Source organism: Colobus angolensis, unplaced genomic scaffold (assembly GCF_000951035.1).
Source record: "Colobus angolensis palliatus isolate OR3802 unplaced genomic scaffold, Cang.pa_1.0 Scaffold131, whole genome shotgun sequence".
NCBI classification, from domain to species: domain Eukaryota; kingdom Metazoa; phylum Chordata; class Mammalia; order Primates; family Cercopithecidae; genus Colobus; species Colobus angolensis.
In genome coordinates, this window is record NW_012114364.1 from 4,113,821 (window position 1) to 4,137,185 (window position 23,365).

At 34.1% G+C, this 23,365-nt stretch overlaps 1 protein-coding gene across 2 annotated transcripts in view; it reads left to right on the forward strand.

The window, feature by feature from the left end:
• Positions 1–23,365, forward strand: part of PTPRQ (protein tyrosine phosphatase, receptor type, Q) — a 238,997-nt gene that overhangs the window by 173,113 nt on the left and 42,519 nt on the right. For both annotated transcript variants that reach the window (XM_011934111.1, XM_011934113.1), the window contains 7 exons: positions 1,218–1,462; positions 3,781–3,847; positions 6,924–7,082; positions 7,703–7,925; positions 9,615–9,688; positions 20,244–20,343; positions 22,988–23,116. In XM_011934111.1, coding sequence (XP_011789501.1) covers positions 1,218–1,462; positions 3,781–3,847; positions 6,924–7,082; positions 7,703–7,925; positions 9,615–9,688; positions 20,244–20,343; positions 22,988–23,116 — 997 coding nt within the window. The remainder of the gene's footprint in view (positions 1–1,217; positions 1,463–3,780; positions 3,848–6,923; positions 7,083–7,702; positions 7,926–9,614; positions 9,689–20,243; positions 20,344–22,987; positions 23,117–23,365) is intronic.

The following is a 23,365-nucleotide window of genomic DNA, read 5'->3' on the forward strand; positions in this document are numbered from 1 at the left end:
AAAAAAAAAAAAAAAAAAAAGAAAAGAAAAGAAAAGAGAAAAGCACATGACAACATAAGTTTTCAATACCATTAGCCGTTAGGAAAATGCAAGTTAAAACCCCAATAAGAGATTATTGTCTAGGTACTGGAACAGGTAAGATAATTTAAAATATGGCCGTGATACCCAGTGTGGCGAGGATACAGAAAGACCGGACCTCTCATACATTGCTAGTAGGAATGCAAAATGGAATAGCCACAATAGAAAATAATTTTGCAGCCACTTATAAAACTAAACATGAAATTACTGTGTGACCAGCAATCACACTCTTGGGCACTGATCACAGAGAATTGAAAAATTATGCTCACACAAACATCTGTCATCAAGGTTGATTGCAGTTTTATTAGTAATAATGAAAACTGGAAACAACCCAAATGTTTTTCCATGGTTAAACAAAGTCTGCTACGTCCACAAAATGGAACATTACTCAGCAATAAAAAGAAGAATGTACTATTAATACATATAGTATCCACCTTGATAGACCTCAAGGTCGTTATGCTATTGTCATTTTCAAAATTTCAAAACTATACAGAGGAAGAATTATTAGTGTTGTGAGGAAGCATATGCTGCAAATAAAAGAGGATACTAGGAGGGAGTTTCTTTAGGGTGATGTAATAGTTTTGTATCTTGTTTATGGTGGTGGTTACAGGAATCTATACAAAAGACAAAAAAGCATGGAAAGTGGTGAAATTGGGATAAAGTCTGTAGTATGCACAGTATTGTCAATACTGTCAATATCAGTTTCCTGGTTTAATATTAAACTCCAGTTACATAAGATGTTATCAATGGGGAAAACTGGGAGAAAGTTAAATGGGACTGTATGTCCTGTTTTTGCTACTTCTTTTGACTCTAAACTGTCATGCCATTGCACTCCAGTCAGGGTGACAGAGGGAGACCCTGTCTCAAAAACAAACAAACAAAAGATTAAAACGTCATAGAAACATATTGTGCATAAAATAAGTGCATATAAAACAAACTGGATCACCATTACGGCTGCTGTGAATTACAGATGTCAATAATTCTATGATGCATCAGTCACTTTGCCAGTTTTTGTAGTTTATATGGTTTAATTTGTGTAATACCCTTTAAAAACAGAAGTTCAAAGCAAATAAATTTATGTGGAGATAAAAAGGAATAGAATTTTTTTAAAAAATTAATTGTTAAATATTTTATTTTAGCCCCAAAGGACCCACCTAACAACATGACATTTCAGAAGATACCAGATGAAGTTACAAAATTTCAATTAACATTCCTTCCTCCTTCTCAACCTAATGGAAATATCCAAGTATATCAAGCTCTGGTTTACCAAGAAGATGATCCTACTGCTGTCCAGATTCACAACCTCAGTATTATACAGAAAACCAACACATTCGTCATTGCATTGTTAGAAGGACTAAAAGGTGGACATACATACAATATCAGTGTAAGAATCCGTAGCTTCAGTTAATTACCCAAATGACAATGTCAGTTTATGAACTTGGCATTTAAAAATATTGCAATTTGTGTACACATTACATTTCCCATATCTTTTTGTGAGATTGTTCGACATCTCAACAAAAATAAATTTTGAGAACTGAAATTACTTATTTTCTGTTATAATACAAGTACTATGAAATTAAAATATGTAAATAACTGAGAAGTTTGCACAATAATAGTAGAAACTCAGAAATAGAAGAGAAAGAAAATACACATTAAAAGTAAAACAGCAGTGATATATAAAGAGATAACTCTGCCTAAAAAAAAAAAAAAACTATGTGTGATTATAAATTCAAAATGGAAAAGCAAATTTTAAGGGTGAAAGAAAGAAATAATTGTTTACATGTTTGAAATTATCATGCATTTTAACCAAGTATTACTAAAAGCTAATAGCATTTTATATCTTAATTCTAAATTACCTATATTTGGACATAAATGTATGCATGAGTTCATATACATACACAGAGACATATACACATACAATTTGTTTTATTCTTTGCCTACTTTTAGATCATCTTGAAATTTTCAAATAAAATTATATGGTTCAGAAAAATCATCTTCTAAGAAACAGAATTTACTCTAAATCTTCAAGTAGCTTAGTAATCTGCCTACCAACTCTTTATTATTATCAATGTAATTAACAGGTCATTGATAATAATTTGTATATGTATATATGTATAAAATGAATATATTTACTACTTCTCTCACTCACTTTGAATTTATATCTTTATAAAATCTTGTTGGGATTCTTTTTGCATGTCACATTAAATGGTTTACCATTGTGAAAGATTGAGTAGAGGGAAGATGGTGACTAAGAGAATTAAGTAACCTGGGTTCAAATACTGGCTTCTGTGCCTAGGTAGCTTTATCAAATCTGAGCTCCAGATTTCTTATGTGAAAACTTGGTAATTGGAATAATAGCTTATTTTATAGGATATTTGTGAGGATTAAATATTTCTAGTCATGGTAGGTAGTGAAAGGTACGTATATTTTGGCTATCGTAAGAGAGAAAATAGGAACCAAAAATGTGCAACTAATTAATAATTTTTAAAAATCCCTAAAAATCCTGTTTGCAGAGTGCAACCTGCAGTATCCTTAACACCTTGAAGTTTGTTAGGATGTAAACTTTATCACCTGTACTGACCTACTGAAACCAAATCTGCATATTTGCATTTAACAAGGTTTGCACATGACTTCTTTGCACACTGCAATTTCAGAGGCACTGCCCAAACTTTTCACTTATTATTTCACTTAAATGTTAGATTCTACCATAAAGAAATAAAAATAACGGACCATACTATAACATATGCTTTTTTTATTATTTATTTTTTTTGAATTTACAAACTCAAATATTTTCTCTAGGCATTTTTAAACCACATTTTATGGTCTTGGTTTATTTATCATATCTACCATATCATGTATATTATAATATTAATTCAATAAAAACATTTTAAAAGTATCTAGAGTGTGGAAGGGTGGGCCATTAATGTATAAAACAAATTAAGTAATTCCCATAAACATTTTATATACTGAATTGGGTTTATCAAGTACGATGAAATGAGCCAAGAACATAGTCTTTGTTTAATATAGCGAGGTAAAGTGAAGAAAATAAGATTCTATGTCTACAGCTTCCTTAGCACAAAGTTAATTGAAAGGATTTCGTTTGTGTAAATCACCGTCTGTGTATACAAACAGAAATGTTTTATGTGCATATGCTGCATTATGCAGGTTATAGCGTCAGATACTTTGGGGCAGGGGTGAAGAAGGGCATAAAGGCCATCTTTCAGGGGAATGATTTAATACAGGAAAACTGGGACGCTGAAGGAATAGGATTTCATCTCAGAGAGGGAAAAAAAGAGGATCTTGAATATGGATTTAAAGGAGGCCAGAGTTACCTAGCTACAGAGAGAAGGAACAGATGTTAGAATAGATGACAGGAGAACGTAGATCTAGTGGCTGTAGTGTTCTGTTCTTCCTATGTTCACATTAAAACCACTGTCTGTCCAGGTCTCAGTGATAGGGCTGTTTAGATCACTCAGCCTTTGTTCTCAGCGTTTAGTACTAGAACATCAATTTTAAGACATACTCCATTGTTAATGTTCTTCCTACACATATTCAAGTGCAAGAAAATATAATTAATAGACTGTGTGTAGTTGTTTTTTAAAGAATCATTAAAAATTACATGTAATGGTAATCAGTTATATATATATAAATACATACATAAGCAATAACTTGAAAATAGTAACAAATATTTCTTTGTTTTAGATTTATGCAGTCAATAGTGCTGGTGCAGGTCCAAAGGTTCCGATGAGAATAACCATGGATATCAAAGGTACATACATGAGCTACCTTCCTATGAAATGCTATTAATCAGTGATTATAATTTAAATTCCATACTTGAAATAAGGAAGTAGACAAGTCTTTAAGTGATAAATATGCATATATTAAGAATATATTAAGTAGTAATATGTGGTTATTAAAGCTATAGTTAAAAATGTTTAAATAATGATGTGAATTGCCATGTTAAATAAAGAGAATGTCTTTATTTTATATTTCTTTAATATATTTTATATTTCTAAGTTTAAATTTTTAAAGACAAATGTTATAGTCTGTTATTTTATGTTTCTTTAAATGTTATTGAAAAGAAAGTATGTTTAAATTGCCTAACATTAGATTTTGACTAGGTCTAATTAGATTATTATATTGTTTCACTGATTTTTATTTTGGAAGTGAGATTCTTTCAGTTAATCAAATAGTGTTTTTTGAACTACCATGTAGTTGGTTTATGATTCTAACTGTAAAGTAAATCTATCAGTTCATGATTCTGGCAAGTATCTTTTATAGAAAATATAACTAAAAATTGGGTCCCCCTTTCAAAAAAAAAAAAAACATGACACCCAAAAAAGATGATTAAGCGGAATTTAGAGCCATTCAAATGACCACGGTGCCCTTTTCTCCTGAGAGTGAAAACCAGCAGGTAAAATTATGCCATCTCTCTAAAAATGTGTAATAAAACCTTCAGGGAGGTTTTAAAAACTGAAGTGGATGAACTTTTAGTAGAATTCTACCTGATATGTCTCTTTCTAAAGCAAAAAGTAACTTTTTTCAGTCTTTGGCAAATACAGCAAAGCACCATGATTAAAAGTGACAGCGTTAGGCTGGGTTTGGAGTCAAACTGCTGGATTGAATCATGGATTAGCCACTTGATATCTGTTTGAATTTGAGAAAGTTTCTTAACCTCTATAGGCCTGCAAAATGGAGATAATACTAGTTCCTATCTCAAAGTTCGTTGTGAAGATTAAAAGAGAATCTGAAGAAACCCTTAAGACCCCTGCCCAGAAACTTGTACTATTAAGAATAAAAAATATTCCGTGTTAGATGAAACTGATAAATTTTATCTTTTTATCAATGGATTATTTATATAATTGTGATACTCTTTATAAGTGTTTGATTTAAATTGATAAATTATGTACTTTGGAAGATGTACAAATGCATAAGGTCTTTGAAAACATCAATTATTTCACAAAATGACTTCACAAAGAATAGCATGAGTCGTACCTTCTTAATTTCTCTTTGTTGTTCAGTGGCAGGCATGTAGGTGTGCAGATAGCAACACATGCATCACTTTTATGCTTTAGTAAAACTTCCCATTTCAGATGCTTTTCCCATCCCTGTGCCAGGTTGGTTAATCTTGACTTTTACTCCTTACCTAAGGCAGGGAGACTTATGACTTCTAGTCTGGAGAAGATATATGAACATAGTTTACTAATACACATTATTTTATTAACGATGTGGAATATTCCATTGGTAGTAGTCTCGGGAAATTTGCATTTGACAGATAATATGAAGTCATATAGTAATGTCCAATGCTGGATTCCTCTAACTGGAAATCTTTGCCTGGGTACTCCCCAGTGACCTGGCTGAGAGTCTCAGAGCTACCTGAAACCTGAGCTTCTTCCTACTGAATCCTGCCTTTCATCTTCCCTTTTACAGGTGTCATACCTGTGATCTGTGGCACTTACTCCTTCCCTCTGTCCCTTAATTCTTCATAGATAATTCCTCCAAGAAACCTCTTACACATCCAGTCTCATTTTAGCCTTTATTTCTCTTAGTACCCAAACTGATACATTGAGTAAGAAATTCACATTTGAATCTGATGCTCAAAAAAGAGTGAACTGTAGAACCCAGTCAAAAAAATTGATTCAAATGTTGATATTTGTCTTTGATAACTATGTGACATAAACTCTTTTCCCTATCTACAAAATGAAAACAATATTGCTAATCCTGTGGGATTATTGAGAAGTTTAATAAAAAAGATTCTTAAAAAATATGGAAATTGAAATTTGGTTAAGTAACTTACTGATGCTCAAGCACTACACACACACACACACACACACACACACACACACACAGAGAGAGAGAGAGAGAGAGAGAACTGTAAGACCAAATGAAACAAGCAGAGCTTCTATACATATAGTTTGGAGATATTTGTATGCATTGATGATAAATTATGAATTATCATGGCTCTTCTAGAAGTTATTCTGGTAATCTGTTAAGATTAAAAGTACATATATCTTTTGCTGTAGAAATTCTTCTCTTAGAAATCTATTTCATAGAAACAAAAGGATAAGTAAATAAAGCTCATTGTAAAACAAGGCTAATTGTTGTAGCACATGTTTAAAAACTGGAGGAAAAGTGAATTCCTATCACCAGATGAACGGTTGAATAAATATGATGCAGCAACACCATGATACGTAATAATAGTGGTTAAGAAGAATGAGTTAGCGCTCTACCTAGTCACTTGGAAACACTTAACCAAGTTATATTTAAGCAAAATAGCACTATGAGGGGTAATTATAATACATACTAGAGCCCCATTAGAAAAAGCAAACAGTGAGAAGAGTGTGTTGTGCAGGACTATTTATCTATTTTTATATGATTATGTGAACATGGAAGAAAATATGGGAAACTATCAGCTAGATGTTTAGCATGGATTAACTGTGGGAGGAGTGCTGGTATGACTAGAACAGAAATTAGTGAACCAGCTAAAAGAAGCAAAAGAAACTACACTAAAATTATAGTAAAAAGTAAATATGTTTATGCATTTATAAAAAATATATATGAGTGAGAGCATATATAAATTGAATTTTTAATTTGCAAAGAGGAGTCAGGTGCCTGAAAATCACACCTGGGCTCTATTATCTCAGGAAAGTCTCAAACACGTAATTATGCTTTCAGGAGATAATAATTGCTAAATGTCTGCTCTCTCCAAGCACAACTCTCTATAATTTGTTATTTATATTTGTCATCACTTTATTGGTAAATTATCTGCGTGAAATAGAAAGGTTTTTTCTTTTACTGATGAAGCAAAAACATCAATTGTAGCGATATTTCTTCTTTGTTTATAGCTCCAGCACGACCAAAAACCAAACCAACCCCTATTTATGATGCCACAGGAAAACTGCTTGTGACTTCAACAACAATTACAATCAGAATGCCAATATGTTATTACAGTGATGATCATGGACCAATAAAAAATGTACAAGTGCTTGTGACAGAAACAGGAGGTATCATCAAATGTCAGTTCGTCTTTTTAAATCGTGGAGTGTAAATTGCCGAGTGCTAAAAAGAATGTAGTTCGAATTAAGATTGACTGCCAGTTATCACACACCTCTTGAGATTAATAGATTGTCAATATTGTTGTTAGTGATACCAATCATTTCTTTGTAAGTAAATAAATAAATCATTCATTTATTTTATTTATAAAACTTTTATAAATGTCATTTATTTATACCAATTATTTGTTTATTCTTATTTACCTAGCAAGGAAAGGCACAGTTAAAATATGTGATTTATTAATTCCATATACTAGTAGATAAACATGTTTTGATTTTGGTAAGATGGAATCTTGATAGTTTCTTTGGAGGTGTGAACAAGTTAGTTACTCTTGATTGAGGGATGTTCTTTTTCTACCTGATAAATCATCCTTTGTAATAATTCCTGTAGATTCACATGTAACAGAGAAGAACAGGGTTACCTGCCTATCAAGGTAGATCACTTGAATCATCTCTGGTGACTGATGTTGCATCCAGATTCCCCTTATGAAATTATAAAAACACTATTTATAAATGTAAAAATGTATTCACATGTTACTTGTAATTATTATTCTCTTTATTTCTGAAAATAGCTCAGCATGATGGAAATGTAACAAAGTGGTATGATGCATATTTTAATAAAGCAAGGCCATATTTCACAAATGAAGGCTTCCCTAACCCTCCATGTACAGAAGGAAAGACAAAGTTTAGTGGCAATGAAGAAATCTACATCATAGGTGCTGATAATGCCTGCATGATTCCTGGCAATGAAGACAAAATTTGCAATGGACCACTGAAACCAAAAAAGCAATACTCGTAAGTATAGGTTATATCTACCATGCATTCTGTTAGCAAGCTAGTTAGTAACTTTCATCCATCCGCCTGTCCTTTCATCTTTCCAATAAGCACTGGATGCCCACCATGTATAGTGACCTGATTTTTTCCAGCACTAGGAATAGAAAGATAAACCAAAAATTATTCTTACATTCCATAAACATACAGTATTATAGGGGAAGCGGGCAACCCTAAGAGTAATTATGATTTGGTAAGTTACATAAGGACATTGTGAAAAATGTACTACTGGAGAACATAGGTATATAGGAGAATTTGATTCTTTCTGTAGAGGACAATGTGACTAATGTGTTTTTCACTTATTATTTTGCCATGCATGCTGATGTACAGGATTTTTGAAACACTATCCTATCCTTTGATTTAACAGTGGTTTCCCTTTATGTCACTCATAACAATAATTCTCTACTTTTTATCTCATCAAACATCTGAATTGGTGATAGAAATATTTAATACTGCCTTTAATATTTAGCTATTTGTAGCCCCTAAAAACCTAACATTTTAAAATCAATTTGATATTTTGGCTGTATTAAATTATTTGCCAAATTGATTATTTTTCTTTTGAATTGATTATATTATTTTTGTATCATAAGACTACAATTTTTAAAAGAATCATCTTAACCTTGTGTGATTTTCAAAATATAATTTTTACTAGTAGTTTTTAAAATGCAAGTGCTTTCATTTGTGCCTGTTAAAACATTATCAAATTCTTTACAAATGTCCTAAGCCAAGTTAACATTGGAAAAATTAGAGGAATTAGGCAAATAAAAATAATGCTTTATCATCTGTATTAAATACAATTACTTTGGTTCAAATTCTAGGTTATTGCCTGAATATCTATTACATATATGATAATTATAAAAATGATATACCACCAAGCATCATGTTTATTCATATTTATAGTTTATTTATTTTGCATATTTGTTCCTGAAACAGATTCTTCATATAACAAATAAAATCATAAGAATTTTATAATGGTAGAAGTTAAATCATGTATTACGATGTATTGGTTTTATGTTTTTAAATGCCCTTATGCCTTTATTTTTAAATTAAGTAAATTTCAATTGTCTCTGAGGATCTTAGCATCTTTTTGTAATTTTTAAGCTTGATCTTCTCCTGTATCCTTTATTTCAAATGCTAGAGAAGCATAAAAGCATACAGAAGCAACTGTGCACACACAGAAATAATAAACATTGTTCTTGATGTGTTTACATGTGAACAAGACAAGTTCTATATCATCATTCTAATCTGATTCATTAGCATTTGCTAAAGTGATTGAGGTATAGCAGTTATTATGCCTTTTATTTATAAATTATGTTAGTGGAACACCCTTCACAGATATCAGATCATTCCATCTAAACAAATCCATCAAGGAGGTGATCTGCTTCAGTTGTTTAAACTGCTAACTGTTCACGAGTTTACCTAATTTTTAGCCCCTGCCTCAACAAATTCACTGGGTCAAAGTACGAGATAATTATTTGTCTCATATAAATATAGCATGTATTTTTCCTGATGATGATTCCATTCCAAATTTTCATCTTGTAAATTCATTTTCTTTTGAATAAAATATATAGTTTTTATAATTATTTCTTGAGTTATTCCTAGGAAAAATCACATGATATGCAAAGTGTTGATTTTTCTTTTTTTATTTTATAGATTTAAATTTAGAGCTACAAATGTTATGGGACAATTTACTGACTCTGATTATTCTGACCCTGTTAAGACTTTAGGTAAGATATATTTTGAAGTTTAATTTATAATCTCAACATATTTATCAAAGTTGGAACATTTATTAGTAAATGATTAGTCCATGTCTAGATGTTCTTAAATACAAACTCATTTAAATGTTAATTAGCCTCTCTAATAATATTTGTGGGTTTTTAAAATTTTTTATTTTAGGTTTAGGAGTACCTGTGAAGGTCTGTAACATAAACCTGTGTCATGGGGGTTTTCTGTACATATTATTACATCACCCAGGTATTAAGCCCAGCATCCAATAGTTATCTTTTCTGCTTTTCTCCCTCCTCTCACCCTCCAGCCTCAAGTAGACCCCAGCATCCGTTATTTCCTTCTTTGCGTTCTTAAGTTCTTATCATTTAGCTCCCACTTATAAGTGATAATGTATGGTATCTGGTTTTGTGTTCCTGCATTAGTTTGTAAGGATTATAGCCTCTAGCTCAATCCATGTTCCCACAAAAGACATGATCTTGTTCTTTTTATGGCTGCATAATACTCCACCGTGTATATGTACCAAGATGCCTGCACATGAATGTTCACTGCAGCACTGTTCACAATAGCAAAGACATGGAATCAACCTAAATGCTCATTAATGACAGACTGGATGAAGAAAATCTAAAAGTATTCGTAATCTTCCTTTAAAAGGTGGATGCTCCATACATTCTTATCTGGACATTGGTTTTGTTAGGGTATTGGTTCTATGCTGAGATAACTAACATTATACCAAATAAATATTTATTTGGTTCTTTTAATATACAATCTTAAATATTAAGCATTTTTACCTATATATGCTTGTGGAAAATTTCCTTAAATAACCCTAAAAACTATACTCTTACAAGTCCTTTTTAAAATATTTATTTTAAACAACTCTTTCATGAGTTTCTTTCACTTATACCCATCTAAATCAAGCTTACATAACACAGGAATATGGTTTAGTCAGATATATATATATATATAATCGTCATCTCATTATCACCATTGCCATAGTCCTATCTAACGTTAAATATTCTGTGCCTGACACCCTTCTAGCTCTTTGCACATATTAACTGGTGACCTCATCTCAACTATCCTTTAAGTTAGGTCAGTGCTTCTCAGAGTGGTTTTATAACCCAGGGGATATTTGGCAATGTCTGGAACTATTCTTGGTTGCCATAACAGAATGGTAGTGATGGTGGTGCATGCTACTGGCATCTAGTGGGCAAAGATTAGGAAAGCTGCTAAATTTCCACAATGCACAGAGCAGCCCATAATGTCAGTGCTCCTGAGGATGAGGAACTCTGACTTAAGCCCTAATGTTGACTCTGTTTTACAGATGAGGAAACCAACGCTCAGATTCTTTCAGTATTTAAGGTATTTAAGTGGCTAGGCCAGGATTCCAACATTACAGAACAGGATTTCATAACACTGCATTACAAATACGGGATTTAGACCTGAGTTCAAATCTTGGCTCTGTCACTTGAGAAAGTAATTTAATTTCTATAAATCTGAGTTTCCTTTGTTGGGAAAATATTGATAAGAGTATCATCCTTGAGGAGTTGTTGAAGTTTTGCATTAAACAGCATATATAAAGATATTAATATTTTATAGTTAGTAAATTTTTTAAGTTTAATAGCTTTCTGGGGTAGATTATAACATATTTCAGAAGTATTTTTATTTAGGAGAAATTATTTCTCTAGCATTTCACTGAGAGGATCACAACATTCTACATCATTTGCACCAGGCCCTCTAAAGCTCCAATTTATTTGTCTGTAATACCTTAAAGAACTGTGTGAACAGGGTATTTCTGGGGCACCACTTGAGAATGTGGGACTTTGTGTGTTGCTCAGAACCTGGAGAGCTGTTGCTCAGCGTATCTTGAACTGCTAATAGACTTCAGTGAGAGCTATGACTGGATAAAGACAGATTGTTCCAACATTTTTAGCCAGAAGTTCTCATCAGGTTATGGAAATATTAATTGTACAAAAAGCCAGTCACCGCAGCCTCTACATATAGTCAAGGAAACTTTTCATCTTGAAGAAATAAAGAAGGGGCATGTAGTTTGCTACATAGATGTCTGTAGAGAAATAACAAATGAATTTCTTTGGCTAAAATGCTTTTTTACCAAATAATTTCGTCATTTTAAAGCTAGCTGATTAGTCTTGTGGTTTTGAAATTGTATCAAGTGTTTCTTCGTTTGATAGGTGAGTCTATCACACTCTGATGCCACCACAGTAAAATAAATGTCTTCTTGTCATCAACGTAATTTCCTATAGGTTACAGCATTCAGAAGTCATTACTCCAGCTAAGTAGTGATCCTGGTGCATTTGCCAGTGGAAGGTAAAAGACCTAGACAAGACAGATAACTCATGTGTCTTAGGAGATAATATTTTATAGGAGCAGTGCTGAAAGGAGCTAGCCTTGCTGTGTTGTATGATGTTCTCTTTCATCAGCTTACTGGTTTCATACAGATTATTCATGGGAAGGCAACATGTCCAGTCAGTTATCTGAGAGGCAAAGTTTAGACATTCAGGGTAATAGAAAAGAGAAAGAAAAGCCATAAAAGGGGGAAGCCCCAAGCATCAGGAACCACAGTGCACAGGAGCATGATTCCTTAGATTCTGCTAAATGGCTTCTCTCTGCCCAATGATGGCCTCATCCAGCACTACAGGTAATCTCAAGGAGCTCCTCAGTAATAGTCTTCTCTTTCTTCTTTCCACTCACAGTCAAGGTAGTGGAATACAACCGTTAATCCTGGAATGTAGCAGAAATACACAGTCAGGTTTCTGATTCCTTCTTTGGAATTATAACCACTGCCACCCCAATCATCTAGGTATGAATCTTGGTGTGCTGTGGTAACAGAAGGAGTCTACAGTGAGTAAAAGATGTGTAATAAAGGAAAGAGCACAGGATCCTACCAAGACTAGGGAAAGAGGGACTGGTGAAACGTAGACTGGACACAATACATAGAAAGGCATTGGGCTGCTGGGGGATAGTGACAAGGAAGGGTCCTATGTATCTATTATCAAATTACTTGGAGTTCAGTATATTATTTGTAGACCAGTGGCATAATGACAGTCTTTTAGGTTGCTCCTTAGAGTGATCTTCCAGGGACTCTCTCCTGAGATACAGCAGCTTTGTTAATTGGCCTTTGCCCTACAATGCTTATTCTGGATTGACCACATGGAGTTCTGCTATTTAGATAGTCATTTATAGCGAGTAAGACAGTGACAAGTGGAAGCAGAGGAGCTTTCTTGGTTTGTAATCGTTAGTTGTGGTGAAATGAGAATGCACCACTGGAGCAGAATTCCTCAATGACTAGCAAAGTAGCCCAGCCATTTCTCTGGTTAATGGATTTAACACCATCAATTACTGTTGTCATATTTGCTTTCTACCAGACTATTGAGTGCCATGGTTCTATGGAGATTAGAGTCACTTTGATAGGTCAAGCAACAAAGAACATCCCCTAGAAGTGGTCCTGGTCCATTTGACATTAATAGAAGGCTGTAGATCAGGAGTGTCCAATCTTTTGGCTTTTGGGCCATGTTGGAAGAAGAAGAACTGTCTTGGGCTACATATAAAACATGTCAACATTAACAATAGCTGATGAACCAAAAAAAAAAAAATTGTACAACCATATCTTAATGTTTAAAGAAAGTTTTAGCATTTCTGTTGGCCCACATCCAAAGTTGTCCTGGGCCAAATGCAGCCCATGAGCTGCGAGTTGGACAAGCTCGCCACAGATTCGAAAGAGTTCTTAGTAAAAGAACTTCACAAGGGAAGAAACTCTAGAAGAACTCAGAGAGAAAACAAAGTTTATCAGTTCTCCAATGGTCAGTGGCAAGAATGGTTTCATGGTTGTGAGAATGAAGGCAGGCAAATAATAAAGTGCATTCATATAATACCCCTGGTGTCATCAGAAGATGAGAAAGGGTAATTGAGTCCTTTTTTCTCTCAAATATGTCATGTGTTGGGATATATGAATCATTTGCAGCAGGTTAGGAACTCAAAGATTCCTAGCAAGCCTGCTCAAGACATATGTGTGCATGTAATCCCAGACTACAGAGAGAGAAGTCTAGGTCCCATCAAGGTCATCCACCCACCAGGGGGTAAGCATTCATTCACTGGTATTTTGCACACCACAGGCAGTGAGCACTAAGCCGAGTTGCCTGTCTGTTGAAACTTTAGGATTTAAGAGGTTTTGCAAGGCTCTGTTTCCACAGACCATTGTAGTGGTAATTATGCCTCTCAGAGACATTATTATTTGGAGTTTAAAATTAGGGGCAAAAGAATCACCATAGACTGATAAAAATGTTTAAGTTTAGTGAAAGGGGCTAACGAAAGTACAAGTGAGAGGGGGCCAGGTAGAGCTTACTGGATGGATAAGTACAAGACTGTGGAAGAGCAGTTTGCATTTAGGGAAACCTTTCCGGCCTGTAGGGATAAACAGGGAAGATAACGTATGCATTATTTTAATCTTAAATAAATACTTGAAACTTACTTGATTTAGTTTTTACTCAACATTGAGTATTGGCATTTTTATTATCAAAATTCACAAAAAACTCTTTTAAAGTTTTTGAGAAAATCTTCCCGAGGCACATTAGTTTATGGAAAGTGCTTGTAGGCAATGTTTTGATTACAAGGTTTAATTATAGAGGAATCCTGTGATTTGAAAACCAGACACCCATTTCTGTACCTTACAGGGCTCTCATTAAAGCTGAACATGATGAAACCTTAAACCCCATGGCAAAGGCACTCTGTGATTGTTTTCTTTTGTCATAACACTTCTCATTTAATTACTATGCTAACAATGAAAAGTTCCAATGTGCTCACTTAGATTCAGAAATAGGGAGTTGCTATGTATCTTTTGCATCCAAGGGATTACTTCCCTAAAGTCACCAGAGGAACAGAGGAAGGTTGTATTTTGTTAACGAGACAGTGGTAATGTGGTAGTGAACCTCACAGACTCTGCAGTCAAGACAGACATATTTCAGGCAGGCTTAGTTTATATATTGAATTTATGAGATTGTGGGTTAGTTACTTAACAAATTATTTTTAAGTTCTGAAATCTTATTTCTAAAATGAGAACACTAATACCCACTTCAGAAGCTAATGAGGAGATTTAGCCAGTTGAATAAAATGGATGAATATGAAATGTTTAATAAAGATACCTGTCATTGTTTATGTACCAAATCGTTAAGGGATTTTCCATATAAACTCATCCATCTTCACTGCAACTCTGTAACAAGACCTCCTATTTACATATCGCCAATTTCTAGGTAAGAAATTTGAAGCATTGTGTTTTTTAGTAACTTCACCAAGGTTTTTAACCATCCCAAAGGTGGTGGTGGAACCTGCTTTCAGACCCAAGCAGCGTGACCCCAGTCAGTGCTGTACTTGTAACCATTGCACATACTATCTGCAAATCACTAAGTCCCCAAGTAGCCCCCTGGTTCATTACCATGGGTGATGTTTCTGCTCCCACAGCCTATCTTTGCTTACCATTTTCTCCTCTTGATATTTTTAATTATTTCTAGCTGATCTCTTTTCTCACACTTTGTCTTGGCTCTTGAGGTTAGCGTTCACAGGTAAGCATGTGTTGTTTTTGTGTGCAAAGATATGTTTTATTTTTATTTTTTTAACACTGAATAATGTGACTTTTCTCACACCCTAGCAAAGCCTTTATTAGCTACTTTTAAATTTTTTCCTGTCTGTATGGATGAAAATGATGTTCATTCCTATAGGGTGTTTTAATCTATATGTTTAAAATTTTATTGAATATTGACAGATTACACATGTATATATTTATGGGGAACAGAGTGATGCCATGATATATGTATACCATGTGCAATTATTGAATCAAGTTAATTAGGAAATCACCTCAAACACTTGTCATTTATTCCTCCTATCTAACTCTATTTCTTGAATTATGAAATTGAGTAACTTTTAGTAAATTATTTGCCTTGTGTTTGAATATCCTACGTGACTAGCACTGGGTCAAAGAGAAGGTGAGCTCCTTATACTTTAGTCCTGTTATAAGAACTCATTTTTTCTAATAATAATAATAATAAAGAAGAAGGAGGGGGAGGAGGAGGAGGAGAAGGAAAAGGAGAAGGAGAAAGAAGGAAGAAAAGATTTTCCATTTTATGTGCACCTTTGTATTGAGCCAGGCATTGTACTATAAGCTTTACATCTCATTGAATTCAAGCTTCTCCTTAGAGAATAGGCTTAAAAACGGATACATAAAAAGTTGGATACATATGCTGAATTTAAATAATGATAACTTCAGTCAGAGGATAATACTTATGAAAAATTAGTGCTTTAGAATTATGATTTGCCAAATTATAGTGGTACAATTTATTATGTAAACAGAACAGTTTAATATGATTTGTCACAGGATTTTAAGTCTAGTCAGAAATGACTTGCGCCTATTACAAAAAGAATCATGTTTATATTTTTAAGTAAAAGAATTCCATTTTCTGTTAGAGGATTCGGAGAAGTGACATCATTCTGTACTGTTAATGCTCTGTGGGTCCATGCATAACAGTGAATCAGAAAGTGTACTTGATAATCAGGGAACATTTTGTCCTCTCTTAGTGACACTTTTGTAATTCATGTGCCCAAAGGATTACATATTGTTTATTAATATATTATATGTCATTTCCTCATTTGGCCAGTGCTTTGAAATGGTAATCTAATCTAAAAAAAATTTTTGTGCGGTCTATGAGAACATTTTTTTCCCACTGAGTTCTAAGGCCCAGTGATTCATTATTACCTAATAAAGAGGATTCTTTATTCATCTTCATGCCTCCTTTCCCAAGCATATCCAATTAGAGTCACCATGTGAAAATTCATAAATCAAACCATTCGTATTTTAATGTATAAAAAAGTGTATCTAAAATACTTTATATGATACATGCTGCTTTCTCATTTTAAAAATTTAGCTGGAGATTCTAGCAGACCATGAAGTGCTGATAACTGTTTTAAAATCAGTATTTATTCAAATCCACCGTGCAGGATAGCCACAGGAACTCTTTCATATTGGTAACATTTCATAAGTACCAATACAGGTCAAAAAGATGAAGCATCAATACTCTCCTATTTTACAGATAGGTAACCTATTTTGTCACTTGACTGTAATACTTTGTGCAGTAAAATTATAAATCATCACGTAACTTAAAATTGACTACAATTATAATTAGTAGTTGTACTTAAAATAAATTATTAATAATTTTTATATTCTTATTTGGTTCAATGCCTGATCTTCAAACACGAACATTTTTAATGTTTTTCAAAATCAATGTATTTGTTCATTACTAAATTTAGCAAATATTTATTGAACATTTACTATGTGCACAGTACATCTCTCAGAATGTGGAATAGTTTTAAAACAAAAACCCCTGTACTCAAAGAGGCTCACATTCTGGAGGGAAGGACAGAGAACAGTAAGAAAAATAAATAAGTGATTTATATGTTAAAAGAAGATAAAATTATGGAGAAAAAAAGTAGAACAGAGGGAAGGAGGAGTGCAAGGGGAGGCAGAAAATGTAGGGAGTTGTGTCCTTCAATTTTAAATAGGGTGCTGTGTTAGTCTGCTCAATCTGCCATCACAAGATGTCATACATGGGGTGTGTTAAACAATTGAAGTTTATTTCCTCACAATTCTGAAGGCTAGAAATCTAGGAGCAAGGTTCCTGCCCATTTGGTATCAGGTGAGGGCTCTCTTTCTGGCTTACAGATGGTTGCCTTCTTACAGTGTCCTCACATGCATGGCCCTTCCTTAGTGCATGAATGGAGATAGAGAGAGTATGGTAGGGGGAGGAGGAGGAGAAAGGAGTGAGTCACAGAGAGAGAGAGAGAGAGAGAGAGAGAGAGAGAAAGTGAGAGAGAGAGAGAGAACAAACTGTGTCTCTACTTATAAGTTACTAATCCTATCAGATCAGGGCCCCACCCTATGACCTCATTTAACTTTAATTACTTTCTTACTCCAAATGCAGCCACACTGGGGATTTGGGCTTCAACATATTAATCTGGGGGAAACACATGTATTCAGCATGTACAGCATTCACTATAACAGATGGTCATTGAGAACGTATTTCAGCAAACCTTTAAAGGAAATGAAGTGGCTACCCAGAAAGATGTACAAGGGATATACACCTTTGCAGGCAGAGGAAGAAGCTGCTGCAAAAGCCCTGTGTCAAGAATGGCCTTGTGTTATTCATCATTAAGGAGGCTAATCTGGCTCCCTAGGAGTGAGCAAGCAAGGCGGGGACTGGAAGGGAAATCAGAGGGAAAACAGGGGACCAGACAGTTAATGAGGGACCAGATCACACAGGCCACTGAAAGGATATGGGCTTTTCTCTGTGAGAGATGAGGAGGATTTTAAGCAGAGAAATGTTTTAAAAGGATTGTCCTTGCTTATATATTGAAAATAGGTGGTATAAGGACAAAGGTGGATACAGGGAGACTTGCTAAGTTTTTAGTTCATGCAAGACAGGATGGTGGCCTAGATCAGGCTATTAGCAGCAAAGGTGGAGCAAAGTGAATGGAACATACATAAAAGTAGAAAAAATAGTGTTATGAACCCGCAAATACCTACTAACTAGATTTAATAATAATTAACATTTTGCCACATTTGTTTTATTTAGGCATTTGTTCACTTATTTCTGAAGTAAAGTAAGTCACAGAATGCATATTCCACTCCTAAATACTTTAGTATGTTTCTCTAATAAGTACATTTTTATTATATTGCTGTGGTTAAACTTAGTAAGTTATCAGTATTATTTAAGCTACTTGTATATACGTTTTCAAATCACCCTTTGATTTTTTTCTTTATAGTTAATTTATTTGAATCAGGATCCAAGTAAGAAATTGTACATTATCTTTGATTGTTCTGTTTCTTCTATTTTTTTAAAAGAGCCTTCTTTTCTCCTTTCTTTTCCCCCATGTCATAGACTCACTGAAGAAATCAGATAAGTTATCACATAGGAAGTCCCATATTCTGGGTCTGTCTGGTTGTTTTCTCCTGATGTCCTTTAATTTTTTTCTTTCTGCCACTTTCTCATAAATTAGAAATAAGAACTAAAGGTTTGAGTATTCACAGTCAACATTTCTGTCAGAAGTACTTTATAGGTCTTGCTGACTAGATCAAAATACCTTCCATCAGGAAGTGTAGAATATCTGATTGTTACACGTGATGCTCAAATTAATCAGTAGGCTTGGTGGCAGCAACAGCATGATCCTCCATCGAAAAGTTGGTTTTGACCACTTATAACCAGCAAATAATCTGTACAGCGATATTTTGTCATGCTATAAATGTCCAATTCCCCATTAACTTTCCTCCTAATCATTTTAGAATACATTTATGTTTGTTACCTGAATCAACTATTTCATTAGAAATACTGATTATTTCTAATTTTATCGCTCCTCTATCAGTTATTCAACAAAATTCTCTTCTAATAATGAGCTTTATCTCCTTAACGAGGGCTATTTTTAAAAAGTCATAAAATACAGTTCAGATAAGAAAGGAAGAAAAATATACATTTCAATTACAAATTAATCAAGAATATTTAGGCCAAGGAGATGGTCTAGTTATAGCCAGAGTTTACAAATTAGTATTTTTTTTTTTTTAACTATTGAGTACTAGGATTGATAACTGGGTGATGAAATAATCTGTGCAACAAACCCCTGTGATACGAGTTTATCTGTATAACAAACGTTCACATGTGGCCTCCGAATCTAAGATAAAAGTTTTTAAAAAATCAGTATTTTTGTTATTTTTATTTCTTTTATTAAATTGTATTATTTTTTATTTCCAATCAATTTCCATTTTTATTCAATATAAGGCTTAAGTTCTTCCTTCTTTGGCCAGTAGGAGCCCCTTCAGGAGGATCATTTGTTCCTTTTATATCAGTAGCCTTTTGTTAGCTTCCTAGATCTCTAGCACTATTACATGTCTTGTTTTGTTCCTTACTCCTACTTTGCAATTACCATCTTTCCAAGGTTACATGGTTTCCTTGGTGAAAAGTACAAATATGTTGAAGACAGAGCCTACGGGATTTCCTCACATGTTTTGAATGTATGCCATGAAAGATAGTCAAAGATGACTCCAGGGTTTTGGCCTTAGCAACTACGGTAATGGAGTGTCCATCAACTGAGAGGTGGGAGGATACAGGGGAAAGGAGGGAAGTGTACACATTCAATTTTGGACATATCGATTTTAGCATTTTAAGTATACTTCAAAATAAAGATGTCTGGTAGGCAGTTAGATATATAAGTCTGAAGTCTGGTAGATAAAAACTAAGTAGTCGTCATCACATAGATGAAATTAAAACTGTGAGACTAGATGGGCTCACACTGGGAGTGAGTTTAGATAGAAAAAACAAGAGGACCCGGGACAGAGCCCCAGAGTTAAAAAATCTAGGAGAAGAGGAACAAACAAGTTGCTACGTTTTACTAGTATTCTTCAGCAAAGAATATTTTCTTATGCCAAGATAATACTTTTTGGTAGTTTGGGATCCAAGATAGGATTCCATAATAATATTTAATGATCATGTTATCCCTCTTCTCCAGGGGAAGGACTTTCAGAAAGAACTGTAGAGATCATTCTTTCTGTCACTTTGTGTATCCTTTCAATAATTCTCCTTGGAACAGCTATTTTTGCATTTGCAAGGTAAGATTTATTTGTACTTATATTCCAGGACGCTTTATGGGCATTATATCAGTCATAGTCCAATCAGGAGACAGAAGCCACAAAAATTACTTGAATGGGAAACATTTTTATTTTTAATATTTTTAATAGACAGATAAAAATGTATTTATCATGTACAATATGATACTTTAAAGTGTGTATGCATTGTTGATTGACTAAATCTTGCCATAAAAAGAAAGAAATCCTGCTATTTGAACAGAAAACATTTAATATAAAGAATTGTTAACTAGCAGAAATGGCTAACTACTAAAGAGAGTAAAAGAGAAATCTTAGAGTCCAGAAGTAGCAAGCACAGCAAAGCAGCTACTCTCTTTAACTTGAGGGAGAGAGGACAGTAAACAACCAGAACTGAAATAAGTTGTCTCCCAAGACTTACATGAAATCGCTACTGCGAGCACATGCAACCTATCACCTACCAGTGAGCAAAGAAATATGACAGAGGGAAGGGGCTGGAGCTGTTCCGTAGAAGCTACCCATCCTTATTAGATGGTAGGCAGGCTGGAATTGGTAATAGAAGCATCCCATTCTTGCTGAATGGTGTAGGTGAATCGTTCACCAATGGCATAGGCAGAACATTCACTTCAGAGGCAACAACAGCTCATCCAAGGGAGCTGCTGGGCTCTCGCAATGAATAACAATAATGCAAGACTGGGTCCATAAGGGCAGTGTTTTCCTCTTCCTACTGCCTCTCAGGGTCACTCTAGTGCCCTCTATTGACAAAGCCTCACATTCGGTCGGCTGGCCAAGGAGAAATGTAGGTTCCAGCTCCAATATCAAAGAGCACAGCAAACAAGAGGAGGTTTGGAGATGTGAGACAACAAGGTGAAAACACAAAAGCAGAAGCTTTCACACCATCTACATCTTTTAAAGTAATTTATAACTCTGATAGGTTTAATTTAAAATGTCTCAATCAGATCTAAATATTAAAGTTTTTACAGAAAGAGATCTTTTTTACAGTTAGAACAACACTTGTAAAATGTCCAACTTCCTGATATGGTAGACCCTCTTCTCAGGCTTACTTTCTGAACATGCCTGTGTTGAATTTTCCAAGTGTATCTTTCCATTCTCAGCATCAGCATTCTAATTCCCTTATTATTCACAAGGCCTCATTGGAAATCTTACTTTTGACCTCAAAATCTAGCTTAATAAGGCAGATTGCCAAGTTAAAGTGATGTTATATTTGTAAAATAAACTTTCTACCAATTGCCTAAATAGTTCAACAGACTATTTTTATTTCAACTGAAGAGTGTAGTTCTGTATTCTAAATGCTATGTATTATGGTTCATCTAGACTCTCTTAACGCGTAATTTTAATAGATAATTTGAAAGGCTCTTGAAAAAGATATTTTCTCTATACCACATACTGTGGGAAGATACAGCCAGAAGACAGCGAGAGAGTTATCATTCTAGGCACTTTGAATGCTATACTGTGTAAAATATGGGCCTTGTCCCTAAGGAATATGGACTGGCCACATTTACATAATTTCCCTGTTGTAGAATCTTCTCTGACTTCTCCTTTCTCTACAAGATGAGCTCCTTATGTGAGCAGGAAATGGTCCTCCTTATTCCCTACAACTTCTTACTAGCTAAAGGGATCTATTCTCACCTGAACATTCCTTGGGCTTTTATACATTCTGCTTTTGTTTAGTCAACCTGAAATGTGCTTCGTCCTCCTTCTCATCCTGGAACATCCAAGTCAAATTCTGCTTCTTTACCTCCTCTACATAATAATAACTATAACTTATGTAACTAATCAGGCACTGTCTCATGAGTTGTAATGTGAATCTTTTTTCTCTTTTTACATTTTTTCTGCATTTAAATCTGGCCTCTCAGTTACATTGTAATGTCTTTGAGGATAGAACACATGTTTTATACTTCCTATATCATCCTTGATACTCAACTCTTAATAAATACTAAATATTTGAAATGTGAAAGATAGAATAGCTAAACATTACTTTGTAATATACCATACTGTGTCATGGAGAAATAAGCATGTAAAGGGCTTGAGATGAAAAGAATCTGATTCGATGCTCAGATTCATGTGACTTTTATTTTTGAACGTAAATTTTCTGATTATAAAGATAATATCTACTCACAATACTTTTATAAAAATTCAATAAGATAATTTGAAAATAAATTTTTAAGTATTTTCATGCATGTAAAAATATTTAACATGTGTGAAAATAATGGGGCATTATCTGTTAGCACTAGTATTGATAGCATTGAACTATTTTCACTTTGGCGTAGTTCCTTTATATGACATATCAATGAGATAGCTAGAGAGAAGAGAAACAAGATCACAGCATAAGTCTTCTTGGCTCTATATTTAAATATACCAATGACTCAGGGCTTCATCAACTAATTCTTATTAAATTTGGAACTTCATCCCAATAACTTATTAGAAAAAAAAAAGGAAGTAGAATAGGTTCTATGAAATTAAAACAAGAAAAAGAAGTCGAGTAGCTATAAATTTGCAACATATTCAGAGAGGTGATTTTAACAAAGAAATTATTTGATTAAATATCTTTACTTAAAAACAAAACTAAACCTAATTTTATATACTTTCTATGAAACTCCTTTCTTGGACTTTACTCCACTTATTTTAGAATTCGACAGAAGCAAAAAGAAGGTGGCACATACTCTCCTCGGGATGCAGAAATTATTGACACTAAATTCAAGCTGGATCAGCTCATCACAGTGGCAGACCTGGAACTGAAGGATGAGAGATTAACGCGGTGAGCACACTCCTGTGGGCGAACTGTGGTCCAGAGGGCCTGGAGCCATGACCCTATTCTGACCTATGCTTGTTGGAAGTGTTTGTGGGGCTCTAATTTACACAGGTCACAGAGATCTTCTTTCAAAGAGTGACCTCCGTCTTCTACACACTTCTCACTGGTGTTCGGAGAATCACTTAATCTTCCTTATATTTTGAGTTAAATATGAACTTCGGACTATAATGTTCAATCAGGATTATTTTCCTGAGA